Raw genomic sequence first — 27,338 nt, forward strand, 5'->3', positions numbered from 1 at the left:
AAAAGAAAAAAGGAAGGCAGATATGAGAATGCTATGTTGAGGGAAGCTGGGGGAGGATGGGTAGAAAGAGGAGGTGAACTGGCCATTAACAGACAGGGTCCCTGCTCAGGAACTGCAGGCTCTTGGATGTTGGAGAAATGAGATAACCTTTCTCATCAATCCTAAAAGTCAAAACTATGGTAAATAAGTCACCCGAAGTACACTTAACAAAACAATGAGGCTGTGCTAAGGAGGTGGAGCGGGACAGGGAAGAAAACTTGGGATACTGGTGGAGGGATGCTGACATAGAAGATCGTTTTGAAGCTGGGATGGTGTATGCCTGAAACACTATTGTTGTAAATCACGGTGCCTAAACTTGCTGGGGGTGGAGGGAACAGGGAAAGAGAGGGAGTCAAAAAAAAACTAAGGACATCAATGAGAGGTCACAGAGAATCACTTTTTTATAAAAATTTTTATTAAACAGTATTAGTTTACAAAATTAAGAAAAGCAAAACAAATTATAAATAAACATTTCTTCATATTTTAACAGTATTTTGTGAAAATTACTGGGACATAATAAGAAACCCATAAATGTTTACCAATGCAAACAACATTTAAGAGAAAATACTCATAGGGCATTTAAAATCAACTTCTCCCATCCTAACACTTTGCTCCTACAATTGAAGTTTTATCTTATTTGGTAATTTTTTGATTCCTAGGAATCTACTGTTGACTTTATGATCATTCTACTAGTCCGAAACATTAAAATCCCTAACATGATTTTCTATTGCTATCTTGATTCTATACTCTAAGCTTGTTCTATCATAAAGTTGTACTAATCAATGGAGTCCAAAAAGCAAAATTTCTTATCTGATAAACAAATGTTTTTCATTAAACTTCCTGAAATAACAATGAACTTATTGGCAGCACACAACCAAGTCACACTTCCTACAGAAAACTTAAATTTTAATAAATCTGCCACTCTTTCCAATGTCACCTTAAGTACTTGCCAACTCAGTAAATTTTTTTTTGGGGGGGAAACAATGGGGGAATCAAACCCAGGATTCCACATATGCAAGGTATGGGCTCTATAACTGTCTAGTTTCTTTAAAAGGCCATGTACATGTGAATATCTGAGTATTTTGTCAACATCTTAATTTTTGCTAAAGATTAATGGCAGTATAGTGTTCAATGTCTACTGTAAAAAGCTTGAAAGAATAATAGTTTCAAACAACTTCACAATTTCTAGTGATTAGAGAATATAAAAAATATTTTTAACATTTTCAGATCTTTTCTATTTAAAAGATGTGTATCTTTATTCTTTTGTTTTTTCCTCTGTAAATAAAAGTATGTAAGCTACCTATCAATTGAAAAATGGGAACCTGTTAGGATAGAAAAGTATTTTTTAGTCATCTAAAAAAGCAAAACTTTCCTCAGGGTGTGGGAAGAGAGCACAAAAGGTTAGTGCAAATATTCTGCAATTTTACATACTAGAGGCCTAGGTTCAGTCTCTGACACTATACTATCCCCCAAGCATTGCCAGGAGCAACACCCCAGCAGAGAATCAACTACCATTTCTTTAAAATAGTCTCCAGTTAGTGAAAGAAAGTGTACAGTCACAAAACTAAATAACATCACAATAATACATTTTAGAAATCCCATCTAAGCATTCAGTTTTTCATGTAAAGAAATTGAGAATTATTTGTAATTCCATCAAAATAAGATAGCACCAATAATCATAATGAAAATAAAGTGCAAGAAAAAAAAAAAAAGACTTCGTAGTTTAAGAAGATGGCCCAGAGCAATAGTACTTCAGGCAGGGCTCTTGCCTTGCATGCTGCTGACCCAAGTTCAATCCCAGGCACCTGATATGGTCCCTGGAGCCTGCAAGGAGTGATACCTGAGTGCAGTTAATAAGTACTGCCCAATATGCCGACCCTCTAGTCATCCCACCCCTCACCTCTGTAAATAAAAGTACATAAGCTACCTATCAACTGAAAAATGGGTACCTGTTAGGATAGAGAAGTATTTTTCAGTCATCTAAAAAAGCAAAACTTTCCTCAGGGTATGGGAAGAGAGCACAAAAGGTTAGTGCAAATATTTTGCAATTTAGATATTATTGCAATATCACCCCCGTATCCTGCAAAAAATGGTGAAATCCAAAAAGCCAGAAGAAAAAACCTCAATGAAACTATATTAACAATATTTTTTACACTGTAAGATGAATTTAATAATAATTCTAACAAAGAGTACTATTGTTTTAGAGTTCATATATTAATATAAATCTGGCTTTATTCATCACAAATTTGAGTTCTATATATGCAAACATGTATACATGTATGTCTACATATATGTAAATACTAGACATTATCTAAAGCATTATCTTATGCAGACAAACAAATAGGTATGTATAAAGCTCTAAATATCTATTTGCTAGTTTTTGTACAAAGCAATGGAAATACAATCATTTGTGCTCTAGATAAAATTCTACTTGGGGAAATTAAGAAATTAGAAATTGACGATAATATCTAAAGTGCTAAGATTGAAACAAATAAAGTGCTCTGATAAGTACTATCAGGGTCCATTAGGGAGAAGAAAACATTCAAGCCAAATACCTCAAAGACGAAAATCAAGCAGTCTGAAAAAAGGCTAGGCAGAAAAAGCAAATAGCTGCTAATTTTTGTTCAGAAAAGTATCAAATAATATGTATTAGCAGGTCATTCCTTCAATCCTTAAACTCCCCATTTCAATTTAAGGTGTTCAAAATCTTAAGATGAAACTGTTAAAAAAAAATTTCACTCTGTGCAGCCAGCGGAGTGTACACTTTATGGGAGAAGGCCCAGGTTGATCCCTCACACTATGTGGCCCTAGAGCACCAGCAGATGTGGCCCCCAAAACAACAAAAAAATCACTAAATAGCTAACAAGACCAATGAAAATTGGTGGTGATGGAAATAGAAATTAGAAGATACCAAGTAGTGAAAGATCAGTAATTTTTATTAAAACTTAATGACACAAGTATTTTGGGGCACATTAAATGTCAAACTTAATATAAACACTTTTCCAAGAGACAAGAGGGAAGGTTCAAACTAGAAACTAAGCTGAGAGTTTAACACAAACTAATATATATTCTGAAACATTTTCTTTATAACTCAAAGAGGTCTATCAAAATATCCCATATATTAAAAAAATCTATATAAAAATTATAAAGCCATATAGCTATTTAAAATTTCAGTTATTATTTTCTGACCATATAAAAGAAGCTACCTAAAATCTCCAGAGATTGAGTTCTGTCTTCAATTTAAGTTTAGGTAAATAACCTACTAATGAATTATTTTAACATGCCTAATTCAGTGACTTAAAAATTGCAGATGCCCAATTTATTTATTTTTTATTCATTTATTGCTTTTTGGGTCACACCTGGTGTTGCACAGGGGTTACTCCTGGCTCAGGCACTCAGGAAGTACTCCCAATGGTGCTTGGGGGATCATATAGGATGCTGGGAATCGAAGCCGGGTAGGCCACGTGCAAGGCAAACACCCTACCCGCTGTGCTATCGCTCCAGCCCACAGATGCCCAATTTAACAAATGTCAACGAAACATATAGAACCTAGGGGCTGGAGTCACAGTACAGCAAGAAGAACCATACTTGACTGACCTGGGTTCAATTCCTGGCATCCCACGGTCCCCTGAGCACAGCCACAAGTAACCCAAATATGAGCACTGCTCATGTGGCCCCCAAACCAAAAAAAAAAAAAAAAAACACCAGAAAATCCAGATTCAGAAAGTCTTCTTTCCCTGCGCTGCAATTCTATCAGCCTTAAAAAGCTGGCATATGCAAAGGTTATAAATAGTTTCATTGGGGTTAGGGTTGAAATGCAGTAGTGTAAAATAGGAAAATAACATATAAAGGTCCTGCAGAGGAAAAGTTCCTTTTTCTTTTTTTCTTGGCTTTCTGGCAGCAACCAGAAAACCTGCTAAAATTCTAAAAGAGCTATAACATTGTTCCTATTTTTTTTAAGCATTATTATTTGCACAAGGAGGTTAAGTGCAAAAGTTTACAATAGTGATGCACAAAATTACTGCATCAAACGCCAATAAAGTGCCCATAACCTTCCACCAGTGTCCCTGTCACCATTCGTTTTCTCCACCCCTCCCCATTCTGTAATACAAGGCTTAAGGGTTTGCCATGATCCATATTTCTATTCTCTGCTTTTTCTCTATATCACAAAAAATTCACAAGTTCACAATCAAATTAATAGTCTCAACAGATTATTGGGCTGGAGCAATAGCACAGCGGGTAGGGCGTCTGCCTTGCACGTAGCCAACATGGCCGACCCGAGTTCAATTCCTACGCCCCTCTCGGAGAGCCCGGCAAGCTACCGAGATTATTCGATATGCCAGACACAGTAACAACAAAAGTCTCCAATGGAGACGTTACCGGGCCCGCTCGAGCAAATCGACGATCAACGGGAGGGCCTTTACTTTACTTTTACTTAGTCCTCTGATGTCAGTACTCTGGCAAAGGAACAAAATTTTCTAAAAATAATTTTACCTTTTTTAAAAATTTTGGTTTGGTTTTGGGCCAAGATTTTGAGCTACTCACGCCTCTGTGCTCAGGGGTCATTCCCAGTGGTGCGCAGAGGACCACATGTGGTGCCTAAGATGGAACTGGGATCGGCCACATGCAAGGCAGGCGTCCTTAACTCCTGCACTATCCAGCCCCTAACATAGGATTTTATAAAGCTCTATACAGGATACTTTAGTGAAGTCCATCAACTCAGCGGCAATACACAACTATAATATGCAAATATTCGCCAGGAGGGGAATATCCCTAACTCAAGTTAAGAATCAGAGAAGAGAGCCAGAGAGATAGCTCAACAAGCTGAGCATATATGCCTGAGACCCAGGACCAACACCTAGCACAGCCTGGCCCACTGAGTACCACCTATGGTAACTGAGCAGTGAGGAAAAGGGCTTCTAAATTTGTGAGAGATGCTGAAAACAGCATTAAAATACAGTTTTCATTTTTTTTTTTTTGATAATCTACTCTGGCTATTTTGTTAAAACACTGTTTCTGGTGATTTAAAAAAAAAATTACACTCTATTCTTTAAACCCTTTTCTAGATGGTATTAGTTTTTCTTGTGACTACATAATTGGCTTCCTTTGGCATAAAAACATACCTTTCTTTTCTGAAAACCAAGAAATAATTTTCCTGACCTATGCCAGATTGACTTAATAAATCAGCAATGTTTTTTTTTTCATGTTACTTGGTATTTCCAGTTAAACTGGACACATGAAAGTTGTCATTGTAGATTCCAATAAAATATCCTCCTGTAACTAGACAAAATTTTGACAAGATACCTGAGGTTCATCCTTATATTTACATCAAATCTGCCTACAGTAAATAAAGCTCAGAGATCACCCTGGTGTGACCATCTAATTACTCTGAATTATTAGGAATGTTTTATTCTCTACTACTTGATTACAGACTTTCCAAGTATCAGCTAAGTTAAACAAAAGCCAAAGAGACATAAATCTGAAGCCTCTGCCATTTCCTAATATAAACCCTGTAAACAGGGAGGGAAGAAGGTAGTGTGAGGATAACTGAATCTAGGCTAGACAGAAGCTCAATAGGTGGAGCACATGCTTGGCAAGTGGGAAGTCTGGGTTTGATCCCTGGCACTAAAGACCCCTGAACAGTGCCAGAAGCGACCCCTCAAGGACAAGGCCAGAAGTATCCCTGAGCACTGCTGGGTCTGGAACAAAAACCAACTTAATCTCCACTGTTCTTCTGGACCTCTCAAAGGTTTTCATAAGGGTCTATTTGACTTTTATAAACAAATTTCCATTTCTTCATGGTATTTTTCCATACATTTCCCCACTAAATTGGTTTGTAAGTAATCATAGAGCCCTAAAATTCAGTAAATTTGAAATGAAAATTAGAAATTTCCCCAAGTCTGAGATAGTTTGCAGCCTAAAATTTTCTGTGTATCCACATATGAAATTCAAGAGAATGTGATTAAAAACAAAAAACCAGAAATAAATAAAGGCAGAAACTAGATGCAAAAAAACAGTCATTTCCTGACCCATGTACCCACCAATGTAAGTATGGGGCAGGTAACACAGCTCAAAAGTCAGTCTAGAGATAATGCAAATCTTTGCATGCTGGATCCCCGGGTTCAATCCCCAGCACCACGAAGTTTCTGAGCTATGCAGGAGCAACCCCCCAGCACTGAGCCACCAGTAGTAAGCCCTTGAGCATTGCAGGCTATGGCCCAAAATGAAACAAAAATATTTAGAAGTATGTAAGTTTCTTTTGCTAATTCATTTATTATTCACTTGAGTATTAGATCCTACTAGGTATATAGCTATGGGAATTAAAGACAAAAAACCAAAGGTGTAATTTCAATTCGCAAAAGATTTTGATTAAAAGATCAAAGACTTTGGCCTTACCTGATTTTTTAAACATATTAAAAATTCAGTATTCAAGATAGCTACAGGAAATTTCTGCCATTTAAGCATTTGTAGCATATTTCTGCAGTGCTTAAGCAATAACACAAAGAAAACAAATAGTTTTATATTTTATTCTCTACTTTGAATATTGGGCTGGAGCAATAGCACAGCAGTAGGACATTTGCCTTGCAAGCCGCCTGCCCAGCCAAGCCGGGTTCAATTCTTCCACCCCTCTTGGAGAGCCGGCAAGCTACTGAGAGTATTTTGCCTGCACAGCAAAGCCTGGCAAGCTACCCGTGACATATTCGATATGCCAAACACAGTAACAAGTCTCACAACGGAGATATTAGTGGGCCTGCTCGAGCAAATTGATGAACAACGGGAGGACTGTGCTAGACAGTGCTGGACTTTGAATATTTACTATTACGTGTTATAATTCAAAGCTCAAAGATGAGAAAGGTAACTTAGCTTTGAATCTAAATAATATACTATCCTTAGAGCAGAACAAAGGGAATCTCTTCCTTTACTAAGCTCCTGTTTTCTTTGTACAGGGGCACAGCATTGATTCTGGATCAGTGAATTACTACTGGCCAATAAAAAGTATGAAACAACAACCGTAATTATTCTGCAACTTAAACCTGTAACTCAAACTAGTAAGACAAATCAGAAATAAAAAATTACTCAAATTTTATGACATGGAAGGTATCTTTATAAACATATGCCCACATTATGAATGTGCAACCTCTTCCAAGATCAACAAAGAGCAAAAAATATCAAAAGTTAGAAACCAAGGACTTTTACAGAATATTCTCTTACATATTACAAAGAATGAAGCTATGGAGCTGTTACCTGAAGCTTTAGATATGAATAAGGTGTTTTGAAAAAAGTACTTATCATTACCCTAAACAATTCATTAAACACTGCAGATCATAAAATATTTATGTTAGACTAGTGCTGTTAATGTTAAATAATGCTCTTGAAATATTTTGAAATATTTTAAAATGAGAGAAATGAAAGGGAGATACCTTCAAAACTATTAACCTTCCCACATGAAAATTACATATTTTAGCAGAATATTCACTAAATAAAAATATATTACCTGCATTTTAAGGCACACATTAGTTACAACATATAAAGTGATGGACTTTTATTTGAAGAATTGCATTAAGGTCTTGGAATATTTGCTGAAACTCAGGTAGAAATAGGTTAAGTGTTCACAGGTTAGTCTGCAGTCAAGAAAGGCTATTACAATTAAAATATCAATCTTGACACCTGAAACCACTTACAATATTAGTTGCCTCATTTGAAAGTTTCTGTATAGATTTTTTAAAAGCTGACATCGGATAATGCTTTGGAAGGTTAGGTGAATTCAGTTCTCTTTTCCTCATCCAATTGCCTGTCTTACATTAAGTCGGACTTCACAGGTAATTGAAGCGATTAGACTGTGAAAGGTCTCCAGGTCACTCTGTTCAAATGTGACTGTTGGTTTCACTGGTGGTACTGAAGCAAGGGCATTCTCGCCAATAATTCTCAGGTTGATAAATTTGATTTTCCAAGTATTCGCCACCAAAGGGGAGCGGACGAGCCCAAAAATTTTTTCAAAAATGCCCAAACAAGAGTTTCCTCGGTGGACAGTCCCCGCAACTCCAACCATAACTAGACCATATGGGGAAGAAGCGCATTTTAGTCCATGGGGATCTAGGTTGGGATTAAGAATTAAATATTCTTCTTTCACTAAAGACAACAGACGAAGGCTCACAATTTCTGCTCCTTGGTATTCTGTTATATTTTGCTCCGAAGTATTATAAAAAAATCTCAGCTTTACATCATCCCAGAAGTGCTGAGGTCCCCATTCTTCTTTAGGTAATCCCAGCATAGGATTCTGAGAATTGAGAAGTTCAAAGAACCAGTGGCAGAATTTTTCTCCTAATAGATGAAAATCAAGAGACTCAGTTTGATCTTCTTGCTTTGGCTGCACAAGAAAAATATAATACAAAATAAAATCACAGTAAAGCTTACATCTATTTTCTCTATCTGGCACATTTCAGAGCTAAGCTTTAATGAACTGATTATAGCAGAGGAAGATGAACTCTAAGTGAATTCACTCAACCTATTATGGAATAGTAATTCCTCTTTCAAAAAGGGGAGAAATCAGTGTAGAAGTTGCCAGCTTAAACACCTGAAATATGGCTAAGAACCTAAGGTTTAACAAAGCCTCTATAACATTAAGAACAAACGATAAATAATAATTTATACAAAAATTTTTCCCTTCCTGTACCAAAGCCTTCAGACTGTACACATCATCTAAACATTTCTGTGTGGTAGGAGGGCACCGTCCCAGCAGCACTCAGAGGCCTGGGAGCCCCAAACAGTGATATCTGGTCCAGAAGTGAGGGTCTACTGGTAGTTTAGTTCTTGGGGCTCAGACATGTAGAACTGTCAGGCCCACCAGGGTCATACCTGGCAGGCTCAGACTGTCATGAAATGCTGAGAATCTTGCGTTGACACGCAAGACTCCAGCCCTCTGTTTCCTCCCCTGCCTCCCAAATCCTACATTTTATTTATTCATTTATTGGGTTTGGAGCCACACACACCAGTGTACAGGGACATGGTCTTCCAAATGCTCAGGGTGACTCTTGGTGGAGCTCAGGGAACAATATGGTGCTGGCAATCAAAACAAAGGCTCCAATCCAGCCCCTTTAGTTATCTCCCTAGGCCAACTGCATGATTTAAGCGGATATTTTGTTGCACGTAAATTATGCCACAATATAATTAAAATTAGCACTTCACTATCTTTAAATATACTTTCAACATTACTGACAGGTTATTTCTTATGATTAAGATTAATTTTCTGATATTACTTCTTTTCTCAAAACAATTTTTAATACAAAACTATACCAGAGAGGCTAGCTTTTATTCATCTATGTGTTCTATGCCTTATTTAGAGAAGATATCTTTAAGTTTTTGAGCTCCTGCTATTTTAAATAGTGGGCACATGTTCAATAATTACCTTCAGAAGCCTCATGATGTGAATAGTATCATTATATCCATTTCAAACATAAAAAAAATCAGGCTCAGAAAAAGTAAGTTACTGTCTGGAGTTTATACATAGCAGATTCTAATTTGAAATCACGTAAGTATGATTTCAAAAGGCAACATCCCTTTCATAGAATTCATCAGGGAGACATACCAAGTTTAAAGCACATCTAGCTACCCTTGTGAGGGTGAAACTGATGCCATGACAATTTGTGGCTAACATTAAGTCTCAACTAGGCCTCAGTTTCCCCAGGGTTTGCAGTTTCTGGTAGACTCCCAATTCACCTAGATAAGAAACTGGGCAGCTGGGTCTGGCCAGTCATGAAGAGTCCCTGTACGCTTCTTTGAAACAGTTGCTAACCATTGCCTAATAGCTGACCACCGTTGTAATAATGACAATGTTAAAAACAGAACAGTATATAAACTGCTTCTTAACTCTGAACCCTATATAAACTGCTTGTGATTTCGAGTGGGGGTCCTTGTACAAGACTCCACGGTATTGGATGAGACTTGGACCTTAGCTCAGGCTAGCGCTGGCTCAGCCTCGTAATAAAAGTTCCTTTGCTTTTGCATTATCGTGTGCGGACGTGGTCTCTCTGCAATTGGGGATCTGAAACTCGTGCACAACACCTTGGTCTCTCTGCAATTGGGGATCTGAAACTCGTGCTCGCCAGGAACACGTGGTTCCCTGAGCATCCAGAGGTGCAGCCCTAAAGGCCCTCAAGCAAACAGCACTGTATGGCCTTGGCACTACCTAGCACTGAAGGGCCCTTTCCTCAAACCACTGAACCACTGGCCTCCTTTTCTGAGAATTGTGGGAGGGGCCCCAATCTCCTGAGCACCACTTAGCAGTCTCCTTCTTAACTCAACACTAGTTTCAGTACATTAAGAAACTCTTGGACTGCAAGACACATGCCTTGCAAGTTGCCAACTTCAGTTCAATCCTCAGCACCATTTATGATCCCTCCAGTATTACCAGGAGTGTCCCCTCACTCCCAAAAAAGTTCATAGAAAATCCTTTCTTAACATTCACGTAAATAGTTCTCATTGTAAGCTTTCATCAATTCAAAGTATGCAGCAAACAGTTTAATCTGAAAATTTCCTAGAGGTTCCTTCAACCAATATTTGAATATTCATTACATATTTAAAATGCATAGATACAAAGGAATCGAGTCAATGTAGGCTAAAGAAAATTACTGCAACAGAAATCTTTTTCTAGCTAAAAAAGATCAAATGGAAAAAAATATATGCTTCCTTCATGGAAGTTTTGCAATTTAATGCCAAAGAGAGTTTTCCAAATGAGAAGGGTTTGTCTGTCACTGTCACTGTCCTCCCGTTGTTCATCGATTTGCTCTAGCGGGCCCAGTAACATCTCCACTGTGAGACTTCTTGTTACTGTGTTTGGCATATTGAATACTCTCAGTAGCTTGCCAGGCTCTCCGAGAGGGGCGGAGGAATCGAACTTGGCTCAGTCAGGCTGGCTGCGTGCAAGGCAAACGTCCTACCGCTGCGCTATCACTCCAGCGCGAGAAGGGTTAAACTGCATTATTTTACAGAGAGAAAAAAAAATTACAGTTTGAGACAAAATTAAGGAAACTAAATTGATACTGCAGTCTACATACTCTTTTTAAAACTCCAATAGTCCTTATTTGACAAAAGAATAAAAACATTTATTTCAGAAATAGTTTATCTTTTCAATGCTTTACTGATCTTCCTGCAAGATGCAAAGGATGTGATAAAATTAAAACAGACAACAACAAAACAAAACAAGTGCAATTATTAACTATTGTAAGTAAGTCCATATCCAGGATTTTCTAAAATGTTTTAGAATTACATTTCAAGATAACTGTTAAAATCTACTCCACCTTCTGAAAGAGACTGAGGTCCTGTGTCTTAATAGGCAGTGGTGTTTCCTTCCATTTCGTGACTATCTGCTTACTCCAGTAATGCTTCGCATGCTGAATAAGATTATGTTTTTCAGTAGTTGGAGGTAAAATAACTCCTTCCGATGCCAAGTACCTAAATATATCATCTCGGTGGACTTTTTTACGCTTCAAAAGTTCTTCTGCACTTTGACTGTATACTAATATTGCACGAATGGCATCTAGAAGGCAATTGTAAAGATTAATAGAAAATCCACAAGTCACCTATAATTGTAGAGAAATTCTATTGATATTCATACTCTTATCATGACATTATTTCATTAAGACAGTTACCATTTTTAAAAGTCAGAGTAGATTGTCAGATTTGGGATTTGAAAAAGAATGATAAAATTTCTCTTCCTAAAATTTCTTTCCCTTTTACTTCTAATAAGAAATAAAAGAGATGAAATCTAGGATGGGGGGTGAGGGCAAGAAATAGGATAACAGGTAGAGCACTTTCTTTGCATGCAGAAGACCTGGGTTTGATTCCTGGTCTCGCATATAGTCTCCTGTGCCCCTCCAAGGGTGATCCCTGAGCACAGACCCAGAGTAGGCTGTGGCCCCTCCCACATACTACCAACCACCCCAGGTAAAAAGAAAGTGAAATCTTAATTTCACTTTTTTTTTCTTTTTGGATCACACCTGGCAATGCACAGGGGTTACTCCTGGCTCTGCACTCAGGAGTTAGTCCTGGCGGTGCTCAGGGAATCATATGGGATGCTGGGAATCGAACCCGGGTCGGCCGCGTTCAAGGCAAACGCCCTACCCGCTGTGCTATCTCTCCAGCCCCTTAATTTCACTTTCTTAAAAAAGAAAAAAATATTTTCTTTTTAAGGAATTAACTGAGCCACAAATTATTCATCTTATAAGATATGGACGTATAGTGGTTGGAAGCTTGTCTCAAGTGTATGTAGGGCAAAGAGAACTGAGGATAGAGAAGGAACCAGTATGACAATAATAGTTGGAAATGATCACTTTGGACAGGAACTGAGTATTGAAAGTAGATGAAGGGATACACTTGATTACCTTTCAGTATCTGCATTGCCAACCATAATGCCCAAAAAGGGGGGTGGGGAGAGCCAGGGAAGAGAGGGAGAGAGTGGGGAGCGCTTGCCATAGAGGCAGGCTGGAGGCTGGAGGGTGATGGGAAGGGACCTGGGGACACTTGTGATGGGAAATATGCAATGGAGGAGGGATGGGTGTTGGAACAATGTATGACTGAAACTAATCATGATCAACTTTGTAAGGGTCTATCTCACAGTGATTCAATAATAATAATAATGTAAATTCTTAGAAATTTACCTAACATTCAGACTTCCATGAAAGTTTCAGGTGAAAGAAAGCTCAACCGGCTGACCTCAGGTTGCAGGCACCAGGCTGGTGATGGAGCCCCTGCACCAACCACCCAATCGGGTAGAACAGGGCCTGATGTGGCTCAAAAATGTAACCAAGAAATTTTTCCCCAAACTTTTTTTTTATTTTTTAAAAAAGACAGAGCCTTTGGTAGACACTTAAATACTAAAATATAGGTGAGATGGAAAGCTCCACATTTTAAAATCATATACCGTGCATTTCAAACAAACCTTGCTATGTGGATCACAAAATGAAAAGAAACACAGACATGACATTCTTATGCGGGTTACAATCCGGCAGAATATTAAAGATCCTTTAAAGGGCCACACTTGGCAGTGCACAGGCTTTACTTTCTTTTTTTTCCTTAAGATTTTATTATCGAATCACTGTGCAATAGACCCTTACAAAGCTGTTCATGATTAGGTTTCAGTCATACACTAGTATTCCAACACCTGTCCCTCCACCAGTGTATATTTCCCAGCACCAGTGTCCCCAGGTTCCCTCCCATCACCCCCACTCCTCGACTCCCCACCCTGTGATCAAAGATCACTTCTTGTCACGCTCGGGGCAATCACGTGACACAAAGGATGGACCTTGTGCAAGGAAATCCCCCCGCCCGCTGTGCTATCTTTAAGGTTCTCTACCGATACTTTTACTTGCCACTAATTATGTATACCACCCCCCCCACACACACACAATTTTTCAAAAGTAAAAAAAAATCAAAAAGGTTTCAAACTACCTCCTTTCCTACCAGTCCAGCTCCCCCACCCCACCCCACCCCACCCCCCGGCACCGCCCCACGTGCGATCTCCGCCCCCCCTGGCTGCCGCCTGACAATTCCCAGCTGACGGAAACTGAAAGTTTGGCAACTCCAACCGGGAATCGAAACCCAAAACTTGGCCCGCTTGGCCAAAGCCGAGTAAGAGAGAAAAACAACAGATTCTACCTGGGAACCCGAGAGGTGTCAGGCCAGCGGCCCCTGCGCAGAACAGGCCCAGGAGAGGAGGCGCGAGGAGGGCGGGTCCGGCGGGGGCGCGGCCCCCCGGGGGTTCTAGGCCCGGGGCGGGCGGGAGGGTTCCGCGGCCCCGGCCCGCAAGGTCCTCTCGCTCACCCCGCCCCGCCACCCGCTCTCACCTGCGCGGTTCTCGGGCCGCACCAGGCGGTTGGTGACGGTGTCGCACAGGGCCAGGATGTCGTCGGTGTTCAGCAGGCCCAACAATTTACGGCAACCCTCCTTCTCGGGAGAGCAGAGCCCCGCCATCGCGACGTCGCCCCGGGAACCCGGGCGAGAGGAGGACACCCACGACGCCGACCCATCCGGGCCCAGGCCGGGCGCCTAGGAAACAGACACCGGAAGTGCCTCTCTGGGTGTGCGCCCTTCAAACGGTCTCGGGCATCCCGCGGTTCCCGGGCGGAAGCGGCCGTCCCTGAAGCCCACAGGGAAACACGGTCCCTTGAGTTATTGTTCCGCTCAGGCCGGGCATGGGAGAGGGGCGTCTCCGGGATGTCACTTTTGGAGCGGCGTGGTGTAGTTGTCGCCGACGGGGAGTTGGCTGCAGAAGGGGAAGCCCAGAGCCCCTCGGCAGTCCCGCCTGCATAGAGTACGCGGCGCGGCTGCGGAGGTGCAGGTGCGTGGGAAATGGGGCGCACGGCGTGGCCCGGGGGCGGGCCTAGGGAGGTGCCTCCTCCCTCCCGGCCGCCCCCAGGAGCCAGTCGCCGTTAGTCTTGGTCGCTGCTGGTGCTGGAGCACGTAGTTCGACGTTCTTGAAAAAATAAGAATTCCGTTTGTTTAACACACGCTATGGGAAGTTAAGGGCGGGGGACACGGACACCACCAACCTGGACTGTGTTCCATTCGCCCATTGTCGCGTGCTGAAGTCTCCTTAGAAATTTGTTGCAATCAGCCGCTGCTTCGCTGCGTCCCGCTTGAGGCTGGGGACCCTGAAAGCCGGATGGGCAAGGTTTTGCTACGACCAGGGCATGGACAAGCCTATTAGGCTGTCCTTCGGGTTTCTATCCAAATGGATGGCATAGGGACGAAGTGGGAGCGTGTGTTAGCAGTTATTGCTGTGTGGCGGCAACCACCATCACAGCTGGCTGGAGCAAAGCAGGAAGGCTCAGACTGATCACTTCTCTATCTTGTGACCTTTTTTACTCATATTTCAGACTTAGTTCATGCTTAGTAAGGGTAATTCCACTGAGTCGCTAAAATGGTAACACAGTTTTGCTAATCTAAGTGAGCAAGCTATTTTTTTTTTACTTAAAAAAAAAATCACAACTCTGGGCCGAAGCAATAGTACAGCGGATAGTATGCAGCGGACCTGAACTCGATTTCCTGGTACCCAGGTTCCTCAAGCCCAGCAGGAGTGAACCTGAGCGCAGAGGGAAGAGAGCGAGCCATGAGCACCAACGGGTGTGTGTGTGTGGGGGGGGGGGGGGGGGGGGGAAGCCCAAAAAAAACTTAATAAGCTGAAATTGTTGTCAAGACACTCAAGAATTAATAAATTAGTAAAATAAAAAGTTCTCCAGAAGTTGTTTGGAATACCAGTTGCTCAGAAAACAATTCATTTCTTATCAAGTATAAACCATTCGAGGTATTTATGAACTCACCTTTCAGGAGCTCTTGATTAAAAAAAAGGCAGGTAAGTGTTGATCACGCTATACCCAATTCGCATTCATTTCTCTCTTCCCTCTTCTCCACCCTCCTTATCAGTATGCCAGTCACTATACTTTGTGCCCTCTACGGCCCTCTTATCAGTACACCAGTCATTGTATTTTGGGCTGGGAACACATATGATTTCGATTTTGTAATCTACTGAGAGGAAATTGCATACCCAGGAAATGCTATCGAGAAAAATAAACCATGAGGGAGATGAGGTGGTGCTGTTTTATACAGGTCGTCAAGAATGGATTCTCAAACACTGAAGGAAGGAGCTGGAGAGCAGAAAGAAACCACAGAAGACGATTCTAGAAGGAAGCAAAAATAGAGACTACAGTAAGGAACTTAGTGCCTGGCTTGTAGGTCAGCAGGCAGGAGTCTGAAGCAGCTTGTGCAAGTAGAAGGTAATCTGTTAAGACTGATCTAAAGAGAGATTTACCAACTCTGGCCCTGTTGACATAATGAGGTAGATGAGTGTTGTGGGGGGCTGTCCAAAACATTGCAAGGTACTGAACAGCTTCTCTGGCACCTCCCCCCCCCCACACACACACTAGGTAGCACTTCACACCCCCCAGGTGACACTAGCAAAAACTAGCCCCACTTGTCAGGTAAGGGGCGTAGAATCACTGCACATTAAGAACCAGTGATACAGACCATATGTTCCTTTGGATACTATGAAAATACCTTGGGTTTTCCTATACACTGACAATCGTGGCTACTGAACACTCGTACACTGAGGAATTAAATTTTCAATAGTCATCGTGGCATGGCAAGGCTGCTCTACTAGGTAATGAAGATTTAGAGCTGCCCTGTGGGCGATTATGAAGACTCTGGCTTTTATCTTTCTGATTCTCACTTCAGAAATGCCCAGTGGTTCCCTTTCTCTCTTAAACTTGGCATGTTTCAGAATCTTAGCTCTTGCTCGTAAGTTGGCATCCCATCAGTTCAGGGCCAGGAGTAAGCCCTGAGCAGTCCTGGGTATGTGTGTGCCTTCGCCCCACGACCCCACCAAAAGTAAAGCTAGTAAGCCAGCCAGCAGCTATGTTGATATTATATCCTTTGTCTGACAGCACCGATCCTCAGACGGGTCTGACTTTTTGTATTAGATCCCTTCGTGTCCTGTTTGGAGGGTAAACTGCATGACAGAATGTCAACTTACGGTTTTGATTTTCAGTAAGAGATAACACTAGCCAATACACAGTAGCACTGTAGCACTGTCCTCCGGTTGTTCATCAATTTGCTCCAGCGGGCCCAGTAACATCTCCGTTGTGAGACTTCTTGTTACTGTGTTTGGCATATGGAATACATCATGGGGAGCTTGCCAGGCTTTGCTGTGCAGGTGACAGAATCCAATTCTTCTCCAATGTGCAGCCTCCCATGAACCTCTCCCATTTCATTTTTATTAAGTATAGTTTTGGATTGCCTCCATTTCATATTTTGACATATAACCCAAATGTTTCTCTAATACAAGCTGATTCCTAAAAATTATGTTTGCTATGAACTAAAAGCAAATTATTTTGGAATTCTTGGAAGTACACTTAGTAATACTTGAGTTCCTCCAAAATATCTGATATTTGGGGATGGGGTGGAAAATTTTCATCACCACAATAAATAATTTTATCTCATTACCTAAGTACCTTTAAGTCTAAGGTGATACAACCAAAAATCACATGTTGAGAATTCTAGATCTCAGCTGTTAAATGCCTCAGTGACTTTTTCATTATTTTTCAGAGTAAACATTAATATGTGCAAATCACCGTACTTATTACAATTGTTCTTTCACTGGTAGCAGTTATCCCATTACATCAGAGGTTCATTTTCTTCTCTGAATCCCTTATTTCCCAACTGCAAATCATAGCATAGCAAATGTTGTATAGTTTTCCCTTCTTAATGAACAAGAATAAGTGCCTTCATGCCCAGAGACTTAAGACTGAGATTACTAATTGGCTTCAAACTTTTTCCATAAGGTTTATGTAGGAAGTGATGTTACCATTTACATTTAATTTCAAAGTGAGTCCACAATCTTTTTTAAAAGCTCCATCATAGTTCTCTATGAATAACCAATATATGAAAAAAATTCATTTACTGTCTTGCATTTTAAGAGTTCTAACATTTGTCTTCTATCGACTAAGTTTGCAGAGGGCACTATATCACACTGACACTTACCTGCAATGACTTGTAAAGATCAATGGCAACAATTTGTAAGTGCCACAGATGGATACTAGTTAAAACAGTGCCTAAAATATCTTGTTATAAGCCTCTAGATTTTTGTTTTAAAATAGTCTCTCAATCTGAATATGGTATTATTAACTAATATACCTCAATCTCTTACAATAAGAAAAACAAATATCTTATTTAATGGACCTAATGACTAATTCTTTTTTGAAGCATTATCTACATAAAATTGAACACTTCATTACCAACAAGGACAATGTTTTATTGAACAAATCTATGTACAGTACAAAAAATTTCTTGAAATGAGACACTATTGTTGATTTATTGCAGTTCAATGGCTCAGTTTTAATTTGAACTCTTAAAAAATGCAAAATAAAATAATTTAATGTTCAACAAGGAAGCACAAATTTCCTTTCTTGTTGAATCTGTAATATCTTTCACATATTAACAATTCTAAAATGCATATGCAGCATTTCATCATTCTGAAAAGGTGTTATACAGTACCAAATAAATTAAAAAATAAACATTATCATCCCTTTTAGGTTTCTCCATCCATACAACAGTTTAAACCTTCATGTGTGATTTGAAAACAATCACAAATTTATAAATTATTCATTTTATAATTGATGGTTTAAAATTAATGAGTATGGCTAAAGCCCAAAGTACCAGTGTCCTAATCCACGGAGATTCCCCATTTTCTATCTCCTCCATAGTATCTGAGCAGCAAAAACTCATATTTGCTATTTTCTTGACCTTACAGAAACATAGCAGAAGTTAATATTTAATGTTTTGAAGGAAATTTTTATTTAAAAACAAAAAACTGAAACTTGGTCCATGTAAGATAAACACATCTCAAATTAGAAGCAGAAAAGAGAAGATGTAAGAAAGTTTCCTTTTCTTGTGAAAGAATAGCAAATTAACTGTTGGAAGTTTATGTAATTCCACGAAAACAAAATGATTTAAATAAGACATACAAAATAAAATGTACACATTTTTTCAAAGGCCATTATTTGAGAAGCATATAAAGATGACTGAACAGTGTGGTCAAATAATACTTTATAAACATTCTGATATAATTATATATGAACCAATTAGATCTCATTCTTTCAGAAACAGTTTTCCCTTAGCAAAAAAAAAAAAAAAAGCAGAAATAAAAACTGAACTTAAAGATCAAACAAAAACATAGAATTGGATCACGTTTAGATATCTTGGTCTGAACTGCAAAAATGAAAATAACAATTTGTGGAATTAATTTATTAACTTGTATTAATTTATAACTTGAACAAAATTTAAAATGATTATGATTAAGTTGTAATTTTAAATTTCTAGACAAAGAACAAAGCAGAAATTTTATTTAAAAAAATTTCACTGTCCCAATAAACTAGTTTTCAAACAATCTTTTTATTATATTATATACTTTCAGATTCAACTAAAATAAAACTCAAGTATTCAATTTTCTGTATCAGAAAGTTTGGAAAAACTTTTTGAATTGATTTTAAAGCATTTAAAGCTCTGAGTTGTGTTCGTTTATCTGTTATTTAAATGTAAATACAACAGCCTAATGTAGGCTACATAACACAACAAAAACAAACCTAAATTTGATTGGAATGAACTAATGACTATCAATTGCATAGTAGTGAATGCCCACATTAAAATAATAAAATTGAATATTTTTTAGATTATCTGATCTGTCATGGCCTGGAAACTCTAATTTAATCAAATCTGGATGCTACCCTGCAAGAAATGTCCCACTTCCTTAGTAAATTCAACAAAGCTTTAATATCCAAAACATAATAGTATGGTCTGATACTATCAGCTTTGAAGAAGAAACAAGATGGAATAATGGTAATTATTTGCTTGACCTGGGTAGATTATTAGCTCCATTTTCAAAGAATTTTGCCTATGTGTTTTCACTTATTTTAACCTTGTTATAGACTGACAAACTCAGGTATAGGTAAAGGAGATTCTTTCTTTCTTCCTCTTTTAGAGAATGGACATGTGGCAAATATGAGGTTTTTTTAAAAAACATCTTTTTGTTTTAATAATTTATTGATTACTAAGTTAAAATCTTCCTTAGGAAAATTACTGATCATTCAAGGAAAATAAATGCATTGATACATCAGTGTTCTTGCTGTGCAAATTTTTGAGTTAAATATTTCCTTTTAATATATAAAAATTACTATTCAGACCAAATTTATCACTAATAAATTAAAAGCATGAGTAGTATGGCTTTAGAATAACTCTCTTAATTGAATAAAACCAATGAATTCTTGACCTGACTCTCAGCTGGCATTTTGTTTAACAGCCAAGTTATTTTTATAGGACTGTATTTAGAGAACTCACATTAGTGTCTAAAGGACCTTAGCATGAATCATCAAGCAATGTCCTAACACTACTCTATATACAAATAGAAATATCCCAGTGTGCTTATACCATTATTCACATTGAGGAATTTGCAATTCAGTGTTTACCTTCAACTAGAGAGTCTTGGATTCCTGCATCTCTCTCCCAAATTACTGATGGTACTTTTTCTATCTAATTGACATTGTTGTTTTTTAAACAGAACTCATTTGTATTACAAAAACTGAAAGCGGAAGATTCTCTCAAGAGCTTATTAATAAAGCATTGCTTTTTGGTGTCTTATTTGTTTTTTTTTTTTTGATTTCCTATGCTGGCATGCCATTCATTGAACTTTGATCTGTCTAATCAATTACCTGGAAAGAAGTTACAATCTTTTATGGATAAAATGTTTTTAAATCAAGTTTTAGTTCTATGTATTTGTTTCTAAATTATGATAAAATAGCAACAATTTCTTAAATCATCTTTGACCAGAAAGGAGGACATACATTGGTTATGCATGACAAGGAAACAAATCCCGTTTTCAGAATACTTTAAAAGTAGTTTATTGTAAACCAATCTCCCCCTCCCCTTTTATAATGGGTTATCTTTCCCTTTCTGTAAGGCCATAACTGGTTTTTTTCTTTTTGACTAGTTGCCTGAACATGTTTTTCATATAAGTGACACTGAACATGCTGCTATTCATCATCATCATCATCATCATCATCATCATCATCATCATCATCATCATCATCTATTTTAAAATGTGGTTTTCTGGAAAACTGGTACTTTGGGAGTTCTGTGATAACCCTTTTGGAGTCTATACCAGCACATCTCTCTGAATTCAGTCTAGAAAATGTGCTTCATCTTTATCTTTAGTAATCCGAGACCACTCTAAAATTAAGGCCATCAGGGAAATAGAAATTGATGATGCTTTTCTTGTAGTGTTTTTTTCACACTACTTCTTGATCGACAGATCTTTCTGAAACTTTTATCAGGCACCTGTAAAACAGAGTATTTCCATTAATGCAGATTTTATAGATGTTCACCTACAATTCTAAGTCAATTCCTATTTAATACCCTTACTAATATAAAATATTGGCATTTACAGAATGTCAAGGTTTTGCTCAATTTTGTGCTTCAATTATTTTCAAGTTTCCTTTCATTTTTATTTCTTTAAGAGAGGCTCGCCGTCTCTTAGTTTATAACCTAGTGTGCAAATGACAAAACTCATCATAATTACTTTGTTTCTACAATTTCTATTATACAAAATTTAGAATGAAGAAAGTCCTCTGATATACTGAGAGAATAACAGAGTAGAAAAACTGTTCAAACGTTCACTTTCACATGTTGATAGGTCTATGTCTATGCCAATTATTTGGGAATTTCAAGGTATAAAACAGAGATAGTAATATCACCTCATAATGATTACTTGTATTAAAGGAAATAATGTATGAAATAATGCTATATAAAATTTTTATAACCCTTTATTTTATGAAAATAAAGATAGTGTTTTCTATTTCTACAGATATATCTACTGAGAAAATACTTACTTTCATCATCTGAATCAAATCCAAAGAGTGTCTGACATTTCTTCTGTGCAAGGTGAGCCTCAAGTGCTTCTGCATTACAGTAGGTGGTCAGGCATTTGCCACATCTTAATCTTTTCACTGACTTTTTACAAACATTATCTTGATCAGAGCAGGCATCTACTCTATCAGTCAAAATTTTTCTGCGTTTTGGCATACTAAGGTACCGTTCATCAAGGTAACTGGGAGGCAATGGTCTGACATATGGCTTTGTTAAAATTAAGCCATATGAAGTATGTTCAGTTGTCAGATTTGGTTTGGAAGGTGCCTGAGATACTGGCAGGGTACTGTGTTCTTGTGGTACAACACTGGATAAAATGGAACCATTTTCTGTCCTGATTCTATTTGTATCAATTTTCAAAGCAGCATCTGATGACATTAAAGGTGTATGCTCAGTTCCACTGTGTCCATTTACTAAATCACTAACCCTACAGTTATTTTTAGAATTTGGCTCTATGTCAGGCATCTTTTGGTCTATCAAGCTTATATTAGAAACAGTGTTATCAGAATGTTCATTTCCATTCTGAATTGAACTGTCTGTTGTCTTTTCCATACTTTCTGTACATGTCTTTGGTTCTGTAAAATCTTTCCTTGATTTGCTAGTAGAAACTGGCAGACTAATAGTCTGTTTCTCGTTATTAGATGAGTCTTTTTCCTGATAATCAGGAGTTGAGTCTGTAACATTCCAAAGAATTGCTTCACTTGGTTGTGCAGATGATTCTGGTGTCTTACTTAAGTAGTGCTGCGCTTCATGTTCATATAGCAGAGGAAGATCTTCAAAAAGCTCATGGCATTCTGGAAAACTACACTGCGCTTGAAATATCCTGTGACTTTTTATGTGCTGAGCAAGTTGGAATGGTAGTTTAAAGGATTCGTTGCAATTAAAATGCAAGCAAAAGTACACATTTGGATAGCTGTGTCTATTCAGGTGATCTATAAAGTGTTGAGAATCTTCAAACTGTCTTTGACAAAACTTACATTTTCCTTTGCTCCACTTCATTACCGTCTGTCGTACATTTAAATCAGTTGGATGTACAGTCCTTGCATGCTTATTTAAAAATCCAATTTTTTTAAATATCCTGACACAGCCAAGAGCAGGGCACTTAAAATTTCCCTCTTGATCTGTAGCATATATATCTTTTGGATGGCATACAGTTCCGTTGATTTTATGAAGTACTGAAGTTCCTTGATTTAGGTCATAATCATCCTCTTCATAATCACATTCTTCATCCTCTTCTTCCTCATAGTCATCCTCATATGCAGATAAAGGCTCAGAAGTGTCATTTAAAGAAGCGTTAAGACTGCCATTTTCAACAATGTTTTCCATAGTATCTTCTGATACACTTACAGGAATTTCAATGACTTCAGCCCTATGTGCAGGAATGGCTTCTTTGTTTGTGTCACTAGAACTAGCAATAATTTCTACTTCCAGATCTTTTTTATCAGAATTCCCATTTTCAAATGAAATGGAAGAACTGGAATAATTTATTTCTTCTAAAGGAGGGCTTTCTTCCTGTTGAGCAGCAGCAATCTGCTGTCTCTGCATTTTCTTAACATGATTCTTCAAATGTTTCTGCATAAGTCCTCTGTTTCTGAATTTTCTACCACATATTACACATGCAAAACTGCCCTTTTTCTGATGAGCCTGGGCATGCCTTACAATGTGACCACCTAGAAATTCCTTATTACATAACATACATCGATGCCTTGGGACACTGTGATCAACTTTAGAAGCATTAAGAGCTGCAAGGTTTTTCTTGGTATTGCTATGACCTTTAGGATGCACTCCAGATACAGCATCAAAATCAATCTCTGCAGTGATATGACCTGTAAGAGAATCAAGTTCTTCATCTAAACTTTGCTGTCCCGTTGCCTTTTTAAGATTATTTGTTGAATTTTCCAGTGTACTTTCATTTAGAAATCTAACTGCTGATTTATCGCTCAGTAATGCTACACAGTTTTTCTTAATCATTACAAAGTTCCAGAATTCAGGATCAAAAAATAATCCCTTTTTTAAAATTGGAAGTAATTCAAAACGAACCCGATTCTGAACACTACTTGTGCCTTCATTATATTCTTCATCTGGATGTTTATAAAGTTCTTCAACAGTACGATAAGCTTCCAACGAGCGTTCAAGGAAAAATATTGAGAGTGCACAAATCCTGAGAATCTCTAAATCATTTGGCAAAAAATGTGCAATTGTCTTATAAATTAGACATTTAGTTTTGGGATCATCATGAAGATCTAGTTGTAAAGCACAACCACATATTTCAACACAAATTTGTAAGCCTTCTTCTTCAACCTGTAAAAAAAACATTAGCACTAAGTACTTAAAAATTATTATATCAATTAATCTTTTTTATATACAAATCTTAAATCATGGTTGAATAACTCAGTTTTTACAAATGTGTGAGTTTTAAGTTCCAGAATAATGAACCTACTAGAAGTTACCTGAAAATTATTCCTGCTTTGAAACTTTTACTGAAGAGTCAGAGATAACTGCACCAGCTTTAAGTTGGGAATTTGTTTAATTCCAACTTTAATTTCTTTAGTGATTAGTCATAATCTAGGTGATTGTTTGACTAAAATGATATAAAATAATGATGCTTTCAAATTGGTATAAGCCTCATCCTATCCTCAGACTGAATATTTTACAAACGACAGGAAGGAACACTACCTTACCAGCCTCCTACCTTCTTAGTCCTTTATATGCTGTATAACCCCGCATAACTACTTACAGTTCCACTCAGAGACCACACTCATCATACTACTTTATCTGGCTAGTAAATTCCTAGCCCATCTGTCTCTGAGAATTCATTTTCTCTTTTTGATTTTGGTGTGCTCAGGGCTTATTACTCCTGGCTCCAAAATCACTCCTAGCAGGGCTGGAGGGTCATAGCTGGTGCCAAAGATTGAACCCAGGTTCAGCTGTATGCATGGTAAGTGCCTTACCCAACGGCACTGTCTGGCCCTTAATCCATTCTAGTTTGAAATTTTTTTTTTTTCTCACCATCTATTCTGGCACTCTCTGGGTGAACTTAAAAGACTATCTGTTGTTTCTACTGAAATTACGTAGTTATTTTCAAAAGATTTGTATTTATTATTTTACAACTATTTGTTTATGTTTCTACCTCCAACTTTGAATTCCTAAGTCAAATGAATAGAATCTCACTTTTTGTATCCTACCACGGTTAGCACAAAAGTCAGCATATAGTGGCCTTTGAATAAATGTTCACAAATATTCACAGAATAAATGGGATCAGATGTATTCCACTGACTTTATTTTTCACCTACAAACCCATCATTTCACACTCTGAAATACTTTTCTGAATTCAAATTTCTTATTTCTGTTACAATTAAATATTAGATGCATTTTCCAGATACAGCAATTTCAAATATACTGGTTCAAAACAATTCCTTTTTCTTTAAAGTTCTATGATATAATCCCTATCTTCAATCATGAAATTAAAACAAGTATAACATTTTTTTCAGAAAAAAACAAAAAACAGATTAAACTGTTATATTTATTGACTAAAGTACCATCTTACAATGTGGCACTGTTCATTAGGATCTCTAAGAACAACGTAGGTCTTACATATTTCCAATTAGCTTTTCATCTCCTATACACTTCCCACATTTCTTTTGTACCCTATTAATAGGGTCATAATGCCTCATTTTATTGAGGCAATTATGCTCTGTAAAAAGCAAAACTCTCCTGGTGTACTATTTTCATCTGTCACTCAAACCTACCTTTGTCTAAGAAGCCTGTTCTGGTATGCCATGTACAGTGTATGCTTCTAAACGAAGAGCATTTTCTGTGCTGCTTTCCACTGATGCATAAGTTTTTAGTACAGTGTAACCTATTAAGATCACTGGTAATATTTTATTTTTAAACTTTTCTTCTTAATAGATTCCTAGACAGATTAGATATGTGTAAAAATATGATTGCCTCGAGCAGGCCCCAGTAACGTCTCCTTCATCCTAGCCCTGAGATTTTTAAGAAAGTGCTCTTTAGGAGAATGAGACCCATCATTGTTACTGGTATTTTGCATATTGGGTACGCCATGGGGAGTTTGCCAGACTGCCGTGTGGGCAGGTTACATTCGGTGATATATGATATCTCTATGATTTTGTTTTGTTCTTAGGCAACACATGTCTGTGCTCAGGGCTTACTCCTGGCTCTATACTATCACTCTAGTCTAAGACATCTTCTTTATGATTAACTGAATTCTACCTAAATTCTGCAAACTTTCTTTAATTAAGTTTCTCAATTTTGGATGCAAATGTGTATATTATCTATATAATATACACACATATATAATGTACACGAATATATATACTATATATGTATATATAATATATGCATATTCGTTCGCATATATACTATAAAAATAAATACATCTTAACTTCTAAAGGCATTTACAGGTGATTCTAATGCACTTCAAATGCTGAGCATATTTCAAAGCATTTATTTTTCTCCCTCTTTTTTGGTAGGGGGAGATGTTAAATTTGATGTCGTTTTTGGGGCTGTGGGATGGGAGGTTTGGGCCACGTCTGGTCATATTCAGGACTTACTTCTGGCTCTGCACTCTGCACCTAAGGATCACTCCTGGCAGGGCTGAGCGACCACCATATGAGATGCTAGGAACTGAACCTGGGTCGGCTGTGTCCAAGGCAGTGCTCCATGCTGTACTATCTCTCTATGCCCCTAATAGCACTTGATCACTTGACTTCCCGTTAATCATCGATTTGCTCGAGTGGGCACCAGTAACGTCTCCAACCCATCGTAATTACTGGTTTTGGCATACTGAATACACAACGGATAGCTTGCGAGGCTCTGCATGTGGGCGGAATACTCTCAGTAGCTTGCCAGGCTCTCCGAGAGGGATAGAGGTTTTGGGGCGGCCTCTAATTGCCCTTGTAGGTGTTCCCATGGTTCAAACCATATTTGAACCCTATCAAATATGGTGCGGCAATTCTGGAAGATGGGTATTAAGTGTCTTATAATGTGTCACCAGCCGCGCGGTCCGGAAAGCATCCTGGAGCGTGGCGGCGGCTGGGTAGTGGAGGTAGTGGAGATACCTACCCAGTGCCCCTAATAGCATCTTAATAAAATTTCACTAGTTAGTAAAATCTTTTAAATACAGTTAGCAAAATAAATAGGGACGAAAATAATAAAACATCTGACATGCAGTTATATAAAATGCTGCCAATTTTATATTAAGGAAATATAATTATTACATGGTCTTTAATAAATGTAGTAAATGCATAAAATTTAAGACAAATTTTAATATATAATGGATATCTCCTTATATATTCCAAGGCAACCCAATTATATTGATATCTAAAATGCAGACTAGCCTTATCTTTTCTTTGTATTCAAAGTTCTGTTAAGGGTGCTGGCACCCCTTATGATCCCCAAAGCACCACCATGCATGATTCCTGAGCAAAGTCAGGAGTAGTCCCTGAACATAGTGGCCCAAAAACCAAAAAAAAAAAAATAATAATAATAATGTAAGTTAATAGTTAATATTAGAGAAATATTTAAATGATCTTTCAGGAACCACTTTCCTATCTATGTTAAGAATGACATGGAGAATTGAACTCACTTTAAAGTTGTCCATGAAAAAACTTTTTAGTGTTATTTTTTGAGGGGATGGCAGGGTGGGTGGAGGCCCACACCTGACAGTGCTCAGGGCTTACTCCTGACTCTGTGCTCAGGGATGACTTTTGGTCGGGCTTGGGGGATCATATGTAGTGCCAGGGATTAAACCCTGGATGGCCACATGCAGGGCAAGCATCCTACCTCCTTTACTATTACTCTAGTCCCAT

At 38.1% G+C, this 27,338-nt stretch overlaps 2 protein-coding genes and 1 non-coding gene across 6 annotated transcripts in view; all 3 read right to left on the reverse strand.

Moving 5' to 3' along the window:
• Positions 1-442: 442 nt before the first annotated feature.
• On the reverse strand, positions 443-14,085 carry CUNH3orf38 (chromosome unknown C3orf38 homolog). 2 transcript variants are annotated; one of them, XR_008795328.1, is made up of 4 exons: positions 13,881-14,085; positions 11,337-11,575; positions 6,857-8,407; positions 443-6,588 (listed from the first exon to the last, which is right to left on the reverse strand). XR_008795328.1 is itself a non-coding variant. In XM_056135470.1 (3 exons), exons 1-3 carry the CDS (start codon positions 14,005-14,007, stop codon positions 7,820-7,822), a joined length of 954 nt encoding a protein of 317 aa, XP_055991445.1. In that variant the 5' UTR covers positions 14,008-14,085; the 3' UTR covers positions 443-7,819. The 2 variants fall into 2 exon arrangements, 1 of the variants encoding a protein (XP_055991445.1); XM_056135470.1 differs by having other exon boundaries at positions 443-8,407.
• LOC130043224 (U7 small nuclear RNA) lies at positions 3,925-3,983 on the reverse strand. The gene has a single exon (XR_008795348.1). It is a non-coding gene; the product is annotated as a U7 small nuclear RNA (small nuclear RNA).
• Positions 14,086-17,883: 3,798 nt separating the features above from the next.
• The window catches only part of ZNF654 (zinc finger protein 654), a 121,701-nt gene continuing 112,246 nt past the window's right edge, over positions 17,884-27,338 (reverse strand). For all 3 annotated transcript variants that reach the window (XM_056135476.1, XM_056135475.1, XM_056135477.1), the window contains 2 exons: positions 21,471-23,808; positions 17,884-20,919 (listed from right to left, as the gene is read on the reverse strand). In XM_056135476.1, the coding sequence (XP_055991451.1) occupies positions 20,912-20,919; positions 21,471-23,808 (2,346 nt within the window). In that variant the 3' untranslated portion in view covers positions 17,884-20,911. The remainder of the gene's footprint in view (positions 20,920-21,470; positions 23,809-27,338) is intronic.

This window comes from Sorex fumeus, unplaced genomic scaffold (genome assembly GCF_029834395.1).
Source record: "Sorex fumeus unplaced genomic scaffold, SorFum_2.1 ptg000115l, whole genome shotgun sequence".
NCBI lineage: Eukaryota > Metazoa > Chordata > Mammalia > Eulipotyphla > Soricidae > Sorex > Sorex fumeus.